General features: G+C 39.7%; 1 protein-coding gene across 2 annotated transcripts in view; it reads right to left on the bottom strand.

Annotated features, from left to right (window-relative positions):
* Positions 1-12,126, bottom strand: part of LOC111871699 (transforming growth factor beta receptor type 3) — a 57,377-nt gene that overhangs the window by 29,420 nt on the left and 15,831 nt on the right. For both annotated transcript variants that reach the window (XM_033754363.1, XM_023864967.2), the window contains exons 4-7: positions 9,983-10,440; positions 8,544-8,854; positions 6,292-6,487; positions 5,595-5,793 (exon numbers count right to left, since the gene is read on the bottom strand). In XM_033754363.1, the coding sequence (XP_033610254.1) occupies positions 5,595-5,793; positions 6,292-6,487; positions 8,544-8,854; positions 9,983-10,440 (1,164 nt within the window). The remainder of the gene's footprint in view (positions 1-5,594; positions 5,794-6,291; positions 6,488-8,543; positions 8,855-9,982; positions 10,441-12,126) is intronic.

Below are 12,126 nucleotides of genomic sequence, written 5' to 3' on the forward strand. Positions count from 1 at the left end.
AATCTAACAATCTACAGCAAAACCATCAATTATTATGGGCGTTATAACATAGGTGTGCAGCTGGACGAAACATACACGTCGAACCCCCCCAGACGATTTAAATACCTGACGAAACATACACGTCAAACCATGCCAACGGGTTAACATTCCACTAGTGGAGGGCTCTAGGGATACAGTATCACCATGTGAAGTCTTATGCCTTTTAGAAGTTGAAAGAAACATTGCCAAGAATTTGTTGGTAGCATTTCCATGATGTGTGCTCATGACTGAGACACACATATTATGTTTACACACACATACAGCATGGATACAGAGATCATCAACCAGAATGGAGACCTCATCCTGAGTATAAATGGTAGTATCAGACAGCGTGCTATGTAAGGCCAAGTTTCTGTGGCTGCAGTTTGGCCTATGTCATCAGTTCCTCACTAGTTGTAAATATCTGATGCATAAGTTGATTTCCAGTCTTTGGTTTGGCTTCTAGGAAATATTTTCAACTGTCCAGAAAAGAAAGGACCTCCATGACTGGAGTTCCTATATTCCCTTCTCACCTACAACGATGGGACAGTTCCTGCTGCTAGATGGGGTGGGAGGTCCCTGAGCAATTCACATGATGTGGTGGTTTGGAAAACAATGCTTCAGCAAGCCCAGAACCACTACAAACACCACAGGCAAGGATACAAACATTTCTCTGTGTGACCAAAATTACAGGCATCAAAAGCAACTCACGGGGTTTGGGATGTATGGTGAATTTACTCAAAAAGATGAATGAATGAATTTTAACCCTTCAAGCTGGTATCCTGAGGACATACTCACAGACCTGTGACATACGCTATCAGCAGCAGCCAGAGTATATTCTTGTCAACGCAAATTCACAGAAAAATCATAACTGCTCTGCCATCTCTTAATGGGGAATTAAACTAACCGAAGCATTATACCTCCGAAGTTTGCAGTTTTCACTATTGTAGCTGTTTCTTCTGACTGAATGATTTCATGGGAGCTATACAGAATGTTCTGTGACCTTCAAACCAGCTGCTTAGTACCTTGTATTTCGCGTGGCCTGGAAATGAGTAATATATTATGGTGCATGAAAGTTTAGATCATTTGTATGCCTCCTGAAAATCACATAAAATTCACTTTAGTAATTTCCAAGACAGGTAACACTGAGAGAGATAAATGTCTGGTACAAGACAATTTAAATACTGCTGCAGCATACAACTAGTACTTACTTACTCATGGAGCTGAGCCCTTCTTGAGGAGCTGCCAATTCTGCAGCTACTCTAGAATTTCCCAGCATTTTATGGAACCCAAAGGTTCATCACCGTGTTCATAAGAGCCCTCCACTGGTCCCTATCCTGAGCCAGATCTATCCAATCCATACCATCCCATCCTATCTCTCCAAGATCCATTCTAATATTGTCCACCCACCTACGCCTTGGTCTTCCCTGTGGTCTTCTTCCTTCTGGGTTTCCCACCAATATCCTATACGCATTCCTCATCTCCCCCATTCGTGCTACATGACCTCATCCTCCTCGACTTGATCACTCTAATTATACTTGGAGAAGAGTACAAGTTATGAAGCTCCTCATTATGCAGTTTTCTCCAACCTCCTGTGATTTCATCTCTCTTTGGTCCAAAGATTCTCCTCAACACCCTGTTCTCAAACACCCTCAGTCTATGTTCCTCCCTTAATGTCAGAGACCAAGTAGGAGGGGTTAAAATGGGAAGGCCTGGTAGAGACTACCTATACTATGCAGCTTGCTAATTTTACTCTGACAAAAAGGGACGGTTACCCTTGCTGACATTCAGAGAAAACCTCACGATGTCCAGTGTTCTCATTTAATGGAAAAATCACACCTTCATCAAACATAAACATTTCCAGACTACGCGAAGTTCTGTTTCAGCACGACCAATCTGAAAAACTCACTGTGCCACATTGTCTATGCAGAGAGAGCAGAAAAGGTAATTTCCCACAAATGGAAAAAGCGCAATCCACAGAAATAATAATAAATAAATAAATAAACAGAGTCATGCTGTGTTTCTCAACAGATGACACTGCACAAAGCTGGAACCTTGAATATTAAAAGAATATTTGGAGGTGGGTACACCTTAGAGATGAACTTGTCACCAAGAGCAGATTGGATCTCCACATCTATCATGCCATTCAGAGTTGATGCTAGCTAATCTCAGGGAAGAATTCGGGGATCTCTGTCTCTCAACATGAACGGGGTAGCTTTAAGTACTGCCTCTGTTTATTCTTCATTATAGCTGTTAATCAGAAATATTCCATTCTTTAATGAGGTATTTGCAACTCTGCAAAAAGCCCATTAAATTCAGATGATCTGTCTGACCATCTGCATGAATGAAACTCAAGAACTGCTGCAACAAATTTTCATAATATTAAAAACTGGGATGGATTCATAAAATGTATCAACACATTCCTATTTTAGATACAACAAATAAATAACAAATCACATTCTGGAACTTCCTACTACTACCTACAAGTAAAATATTGTCATGTGTAGGGTGGTACGCATGACAAAAGTGATGGGTTCTAGTTCAGATGACTGGATTTATTAGCAATTCGGTTACACACTCACTCTCTCAATTATACTTAAATACAGCGTTATCGCTGATTTTTTCACGCGCGCGCACACACACACACACACACACACACACACACACACACTGGTCCTATCCTGGTAACACAATTACAACAAGGGAACTATGAAAGTCTCACTAAATTACACACTCCCAAACCCACTGCACTATAGCAAACATAAAGTCTTGAAATCACACTTTAAATCTTCAAAGGCTGACCTCCTGTATTATTCTGTAATCCTGGTTCCAATTTGCTCACTCCTGTGCTTTCACTGCTACTATTTCTCTCTTTACTGCCCTCACCTGACCTCTGTCAGCTTAGGAATTCCACTCACTTATATAGCCGAGGGATGGACATTGACCAACAGTAAATATACCGTATTTACGCATGTATAGGCTGCATGCGTGTATAGGCCGCAGCACAATTTTCAGACAAAAATTATAGAAAAAATAATTTTCTTGGAATATTATTTCAGGAGTATTACACCCTGTATTACTAATTATGAATATAATTTTTTTTAAATGAAGTGTGATTTCGAATATTTCGAATATAAGCCGCACCCCATTTTTCCTCTTGAATTTTTGGCAAAAAATGTGCGGCCTATACAACTCCATGTACGGTATATCACATGACCCCTATCCACTGTTGCTGTGTGACATCACTGCACATGCGCAGCTGATGGACACGCAGGAAACACATGTCACGTGACAGCAATCTATTGATGTGGGACATCACTGCTCCTACAGCAACTGCCAGACATGTGGAAAACACAGCTTGCTCCACTGTTACGTGTGCGCATTGTGTCTACTGAGCTGTTGCCTGGCAATGCATTGATGAAATATGCCACACTGCTCCCTCCTTAAGGCTGCTCTTCCTGAGTAGTCTAATGGCATGTCACTGCCCCTTCTTTCTGAGGCTTCTGCTCGTGACATCACTTTCCTGTGGCTTGGTCTTCTCCTCTTGCGGCAACTATTCTTCAACTGCTACATCCATCCCCCCTTAAAGCCAGCTCATCCCTAGCGGTTCCATTATAAGCTTCCAGTCAGTCAAGGTTCTCACCACAATTCAAAGTTCTCTTCTTTTCTTTCTCTCTCCCTCTTACAATAGTGGGAGCCATAATTCCTGGAGTGGCCAGTGCTCCATCTTATCTGACTCCTCTTATGCTAATGCTGCTAGCAGGTTTTCTTCCACTTTGGAGGGGGCCAAACCCTCTACAGTCTTCAGTCCTTGATTTGCCACAACCCACTGGACATCCCCACTGCTCGCTTCACAAACTCCAGTCTGAAATCCTTCCTGACGAACCCATCTGATGTCCTCTTGGTCTTAAGGTGCAGCTGCCATATTATGCTTGGGTTCTTCATTTGCTTGCTGCCTTGTAGCAGCTGTCTTAGGTCTCGGTCTCTTATGCCACTGTTGCATTCCAAGCCTTTCCAGCGTCTATTCTCCTTTGTTCATTCTTTCCGGGTTTCTTGTTCAACACTGTCCCTAGTTGAATATCTTCTGAAGAAGTTTCCCTTGTGCTGTGCCACCCCTGCATGGCGGGACATCTTTCTGCCAGTGGTAAATTCCTGCTGTGGTCCACAATTTCCTGATGACTTTTCCTTTGCACTGTGCCACGGCTGCATGACGGGACACCTTTCTGCAGGTGGCAGCCAACTTCCTCTGAGATCCACAAATTCCTCAGGCCAGGTCCTTTGGTTCTCCATGTTGCCCTGCAACTTGCTTCCAGCCTTTATGCCACTTCTTCCGTCCTTTGACCAGTTTCCTTACGGCATCTACCTTACTGACCTCATGATGTTCCAACTTGTATTCCCTTTCCTCCAGATTTCCCTTCAAATCCATGGCTTCCATCTTTTCTAGATTGGCCTCCACTGAATTTGGCAGGCTATTGTTTTTTCGCCATGCCCACATGGAATGAATTGCAGCATCCAACTTCTCTTCGGTGGCCTAACTAGGGATCTGATTTCCCTTCGATTTAGGTCAATCTTTGTCTGGTCGGCTTTCCTATTAGCATCCACTTTTCCTGGTTGGTTTTCATTCTTGCCGTCATTTCTTGCATGTTCTTTTATACTGGTGTTCATTCTGGCCTGAAGGAGTTCCATCATGTGTTGTGCCACCATAATACAGCAATATAACAACCCTGTAGATATGCAATTCACTCATCAATCCAGTAACTATTAAATCTGACCACTTCTAACACCAACTGTCATGAGTATATGGCCGCGTGACTAGTGACACAAAATTATCACATATTTACGATCATAACCACTGCTGAAGAGTCCAGTACGATCTGAGCTGCCAACTTCAGACACCAAAATGTCACGTGTAGGGTGGTACGCGTGATGAAAATGACTGGTTGTAGTATGGATGATTGGATTTATTAGCACTCTGGTTACATATTCCCTCTTAATTGCACTTAAATACAGCACTATAGCTGATTTACACACACACTGGTACTATCCTGGTAACACAATTAAAACGAGGGAACTATGAAAGTCTCACTAAATTACACTCCAAATCCCAGTGCACTACAACACACACAAAGTCTTGAAATCACACTTTAAATCTTCACAGGCTGACCTCCTGTATTTTTCTATACTCCTGGTTCCAATTTGCTCACGCACATGCTTCCGCTGCTACTAATTCTCTCTCTACTGCCCTCAACTGAATTCTGTCAGCTTAGGAACTCTGCTCACTTATATAGCCGAGGGACGAACATCGACCAACAGTAAATACATACCATGTGACCCCTACCCACTGTTGCTGTGTGACGTCACGATACGTGCACAGCTGACAAACATACCAGAAAACCATGTCAAGTGACGGCCACCTACTGTTGATGTGTGATGTTACCACTCCTGCGCCAGCTGCTAGACACACGGAAAACACAGCTTGCTCCATTGCTCCACTGTTGTGTGCATGTATCATGTCTACAGTGCTGTTGGGCGGCAATGCGCTGATCAAATACACCACAATATAAACATAAACTCACCAGCCTTATTTCGTGTTGATCCCACCAGCAATCTAAGTGTGGATGCTCTGCCTGTTTTAGCATACAGTATAGGTGGAGCAAATTCTGTTGTTACAGACAGAAGAAGTTCTGGAAGATTATCTGGTAAAGGTTTTGAACGCACTTCCAAGTTCTGGTGTCCTCCAACAGCAGAATTCTCAACTAGGTCTTCATGATCACTCTGAAAATCAAATCAAATCACTCAGGAAAACTGCACACAGATCCAATGCTCACAACTGAATCATTAGAACGTAACACTTGGTCACTTGCCAAGGAAAGACTGGAGACTGATGATGTTCAAAAACAAAGTATGCCTACAACACATGAAGTATAGGGGAACTGAGAAAATTCCATAATCATTCTAATTTGTATTCTTCACTAATACTGTTGGGTGTTATTTAAGTCAGGTGTACTTGTGTGTGTTTTGTTTTTGAGTGTGTGTGTGTGTGTGTGTGCACACATGGTGGAGGATGAGGTTAACTTTTATAAAGTGGCTCAGAATTTCACTTCTAAAATTAACATATTCTCAGACCTTTCAAAAAAGTATGAGCACAAAATTACATATTATTTCAAACTTGATTCATGCAAGTTAATTATATTAAGACTATAGTTAGCTAGCTATATTACAACAGCACCAATAGGAGTACAATCCTGTATTCTGTGTCACCCTCATACTCACAACTACTATAATGTTTCCATTTATACCATTTGCTCCAAACTGCCATCTGATTGGTTGGTGAGATTTAAGGATAAGTGTAACATTACGCGGTACAGGACGCATGCCTTCTCCTTGTAACTGAATCAGTACAGGAAGTGGACCTCGATTTGGTCTATTTCCTTTGGCACCCGCATCTAATTCCACCACATACACATCACTAGATCAAAAAGAAATACACAATCTGGTAAGAAAGGTATTGTAGAAATGTGCCGTAAACTAACAACAGTATCCCTTCATTAAAATGTTTCCATAATACATGATTTGAAGCTTTCACGGTGACAGTATACAACAGACTTCTCAGGTGATCAATCTTGTCAAGTTGAGTTAGTCTGAATTCCAGAGACTGTCTCTGTCTTCACCATCTGGGGCAAGGAATGACAAACACCAATCATTCTGATTCAGTACTGAAGCATTTCACTGTGTTACTGTTCAAATAGTATCAAGTTTCTGTCAATATCTGTACAACTGTTGATGTTTATTCCTGCATGAATTACAGCCCTTCTCCATCTAACATGTAACAAGCATACCTAATAAAAACAAAAAAGGATAAAGAACAACAAAAATCATCAAGACACTGAAGATCTGAACAGTAAAAAAAGTGCACTAATTCCAAATTCAATTTCAGTTCTAATTTTAAATTAACTGTAAGGCCCCCCCCCCAAAAAAAACTCCATGGTTTTAGTCCTCAAGCGAACTATACGGACCATGAGACCGTAGCTTGTAGGTGAAGTTAGTGCCAACTTTTGCGGATACAGGGTGTCGCATGGTCAGCGCAACAGATCCCCACGGCCATTAATCTTGATTTTCTAGACTGGACTGTAACCAAAAGTGAAACAAAATCCAGAAATGTTAACCCTATTGACAAATAACACAGGTCTGTACAGTGCACACTAGCTTGTGCATTGCATGGATGTACCTGATGATGGCCACATGACAAATGAAACATGTCATACCAACATAGTGTCAACAAGCGTACTGTGAACAATGACTAAATAAAATCAACTCTCAGAATATCACTAAAGAGGCTGACAGACAGTACAGGAACATAACACTGTATGGATTCTGATGAATACCCAAGTGACTTAGTCTGCGGTTAACTAAATGGTCTGCACTGGGACAGACCATCACTGACTGACTCTGCCCACTCTTCCCCATCCAGCCCAGATTGGGGCAGCTGACAGCTTCATGCATAAATACAGGACACTAATCTGACATCACATCAACCCCTGTTGATGGAAAGAGATGATCTCTGAAACACTGGACACTAACTCTATATTGGCATGACCAAACCCCATATATGCCTGCAATTAATGTTTTTATAACATTCCCACTCATTGGTATATAAAATTTGCTTCATTATCTACTTACTACAAGGGCAATTAAAAAAACTAAAAGCAACATATTTATTTATTTTTATTAAATTTATGAAAAGCAAAAAGCAACCCCCTACTGCTCTGAACACCTATCACAGCAATCCACACTTCATGATGCCATCTGAAAAGAACGTTTTCAGTTTCTATTGAAACCAAGCTGTGGACACAACCTTCATGTTTTGAAAACTGGAATCCACCAGACATTTTTTTGAAACCCAAAAAGGTGAAGTCACCAGGAGTACAGTTAGGACAATACAGTGCATGTGGGAGAAGCTTCTCTATAAGTTTCCAAACAATTCTGACTAAAAATTTAACCACAGAACGATGCTCATCCATGAAGCAACCCGAACACAGGGCCACGATGTTTACAATAGGGCCATACGAAACACGTTAAACATGCTTGTTTTATTACAGAGCAAAGTGCAATGAGGTATAATGAATACTGTCACATGTTCTCATTACTTTTTTAATTATCTTCACTCATTCCCATTCTCAGGTTTATTTTCTACACACGCACACAAAACCCCTTCCTATTTAAAATGATTTTTTATTGGAATGATAAGAAAAAAAAACACTCTACAATACGTAGTTGTATTATTAATATTTCTATCACTACAACACACTGCAAATATAATGATACATTTGTTATCGGCAAACTGGCTAGCTATTCTAGAAAATCTGGTTTATTAAATGGTTCTGGCATTTATGTCCACATATCAAATGTATCAAGTTAAATGTAATGCCAAGTTCCACATCAATTTATATCTTAAAAAGACAAAAAAAATTAATTCCTATTAAAAACAAGCATATTAATTCTAATCAACTCAAAGAATCACTCACACTTGGTTATCTCCAATATAATCTTCATGGAAACAACCTTCAGTTTTAAGTTGTACAGTTGAATAGGCAGTCAAAACTCTACTCTCTGTCAAAGAGTCTATATTACATTCAGTTCCAAGACTTGGGTTTTGACTCAAGCTCAAGATGGAGCCAACCTTCAATTCCAAATGATTTGCACCCTTCACCTCAGTGTATGATGCTAATAATGGGTACTCCCTCCTCACATATCGCTGCAGAGCCTTCTTGTTAGGCCATCTTTTGTGCGAAAAGTTGAATTTGAAATTGCCTTCAACAGTAGAACCCTCAGATACCTGCCAAAAATACCAAACTATCTTTAAGGGCACCAATTTTATTCCACACTTGCATTATACTTAATCTCTAAAGATGAAAATGCAGGATCACGATCTTCTCTCCAAGAATTATACATTTGTTTCTGTAAAAAGCTCTATTGCACCTGACAAACCATACATGCACTGGCTGTACTGCAAGAGGAGCAGCTATTCTTAACAATGAATTTTGTCTGTTTCTACTCATCAACTTTTGGTGGGTGTGTTTCCTCCACATCTGAGTATATTAATTTTCATTTCATGCCTCCTGTTGTGTTACAATATATATAACTTATTTATTTGACCGTCACAACACAACAATAAAAGAACTTCAAGGACAATGCCCAGATATAGTTCTGCTACATGTTTCGGCCACTAGTGGCCATCATCAGGCAAACACAATTCAACAAACGTACACCACTGAACCGTAGTACGCAAAATTTGATATAATGTCATAAATCATTTAAGATAATTTGCAATAAGAATACAATAAGTAGTTTATTTAAAACTAATAAAAGTCATATATAAAAAAACAAAATTAAAATTTGATTGATGTGTTTTAACATCGAATCAGTCGTTGGTTCCACTTTACATACGTATCCGTCGACAATAGTAAATTTCAATGTTTCATTATAAAATTGTATAGGAGGCCCAATAATTAATGGCACAGTTGGAGCCTCATCATACGGAGAATTGTACGTAATGTATGGGAGGTAAACGACTGACTGCATCAGTCGTTGTTTACTATTTGTCGATGGATACATATGTAAAGTGGAACCAACGACTGATTCGATGTTAAAAAACATCAATCAAATTTTAATTTTTTTATATGACTTTTATTAGCTTTAAATAACATGCTTATTGTATTCTTATTGCAAATTATCTTAAATGATTTATGACACTGTATCAAATTTTGCGTACTACAGTTCAGTGGTGTATGTTTGTTGAAGTGTGATTGCCTGATGATGGCCACTAGTGGCCGAAACATGTAGCAGAACTATATCTGGACATTGTCCTTGAAGTTCTTTTATTGTTGTGTTGTGACGGTCAAATAAACAAGTTGTATATCTGAGTATGTTCATATTATACACAATTACTGTAAACATTACTTACTAAAATCAGAGGCTGAGGTGAAGAATAGGAATCGTCACTGGTATCTTCTTTGTTGTTATAGTTTGCTACCAGTTCCCAAGCCACAGGATGATCTGAATTCAATACCAGAATCAAACGCCCAAGTACATCAGCATTTGATTCATTGACTTCTCCATCCTGACTGAAGTTCACACTGAGTTTGACTGGCGATGGTGTCTGAGACTTCAAACGGTGGCTAATAAGGAAACTGCTAGTTACACTGTGCAGCATAATAACATGTACTTCCTGCATGTGATGAACATTCTGGGCCATGACATGAATCTCTTTGTTTTCCACATGGTGACTATGTGACTTTGAGTGAGTTTGAGCAGCTGCAGATTTGTAAGAAGTGGAACAACCTCGTGTTTTGCGAGGGGTATCCAACAGAGGAACAAAATAAGGTGTGACTAAAGAACTTACAATACACAGCTCAGGATTACCTGAAACAGTTAAACAGAGCATATAATTAAGTTAAATAATGAATTACAGCCCCTACTAAAATGCACATGAACATTATTCATTTGTTGGATTTCAGGTTCTCACAGCAGTGAGTATGGAGAAAATAGTCTTCAGCATTGTAATGCCATGTAGTTCAGGGAAAGAGTACGCCAAGCAAGAAACCAGAAGAAGCAAGCAGCAAGCAGCTCAGCTGGCGTACTGTTTTATCCTAAAGATGGAGGTGATATGTTCCTCCAAAATGTTGGGCTTTCCCCAAATTACACACTGTTACAACCCAGAAGATAATGCTCTTCAACATTACTGATGTCAGTGAACTTAGCGTTAAACTTTCCTAAATAAACGATGAGAACATAGCAATTCACTGTTACAGTAATAAGTAAATTCTGAGAGTATGTATATGCTTCAAAGTTTAGAAGTGTTCACTGTTGAGGTAGTCTATTTTACAGTTGAACCTTACAGGTTTAAAGGAGAGATTATTAATAATAATCTTCTTTACTTTCAACCCTGCTATGCTTCCTGATATGAAATCTATCCACACTGTCACATGTTAGAGTGACTGTAGATGGGGGTTTGGATTTACTGACCATTTACAGGTCATAACTGCAAGAAACTACAACACTATCACTAATTTCTGTACTCTTCTAGTCACTACAGCACATGCTAAGCCTTTTAGTCTGCTGTGTCTTCACCACTCATTCCCTGGTAACAGCTTCTAACAGTGGAGATTCCTCAAGCTCTGTGCTCATTTTGTTACCATCTGGCAAATATCCAGCAATTCTCTGAACTCTTGTTTCAACTGTCCTTCTTATAACCCCTCAGCATTGACCAACACAAAACACAGCTCTTGTATTGTTGATCCAATCATTTCTGGAGGAAGTTGTTTGTTTGTGAAGGTGTTACTCAGTAATGGCTGCATATACTTATTATTAAGAATCTGTTGCCTAACCTTGGATGTTATTACTCAGTATGGGATACACATGCTACAATATGATACTTCTGTTTTGTTAAAATCCTGCAGGCACTAAATCATGGCCAATATACATTCGCTCCTCTAAAAATCAAGTACTATACTGGAATGTGATCTTTTATTTACTAAAATGTGAAGTTGGTTGGGTTATCCCATCAGAAGAGGCATCAATGTGGGAAAGTATGTTCTTTTCACAATACTGCCAGGAGGTTATTACATTTATTGACATGTTCACAACTCTGCACCTCACAGCAACCAGTGTACTGCCAGCTGCAAGGAGCATACAAATTTTGCCAATGAATCAACATGCCTGTTGGCTGATAATGTTCGGAATGTAGTTACAATTCACAGGTGAAAGGAGGTGTTGAAAATGCTGTTCCTTTACATGTAGATTCTTCACACTGGTAGAAGAGGTTCTGATTTACCTTATAAAAAACTGTTCTGCAGGAATATTTGCAATTTCCCTACAAATGCTATCTTTTAGTTCTTCTTCCATTTGAGGGTTACTGTTGTAAACTTTTTCGTTCAAACAACCGCAGAAGAAAACAGCACAAGGATTAAGATCAGGTGAATGTACTGGACAAATACCACTGCTGATAATTCTGTCCCCAAAGACAGTGGACAAAGCCTTTCTTCTTCTATTAACTCAGGAAAGAAATACCCTAGAATGACCTGTACTTATCTTTCGCAAATAACTGTT

This window comes from Cryptotermes secundus, unplaced genomic scaffold (assembly GCF_002891405.2).
Source record: "Cryptotermes secundus unplaced genomic scaffold, Csec_1.0 scaffold299, whole genome shotgun sequence".
Lineage (NCBI taxonomy): Eukaryota > Metazoa > Arthropoda > Insecta > Blattodea > Kalotermitidae > Cryptotermes > Cryptotermes secundus.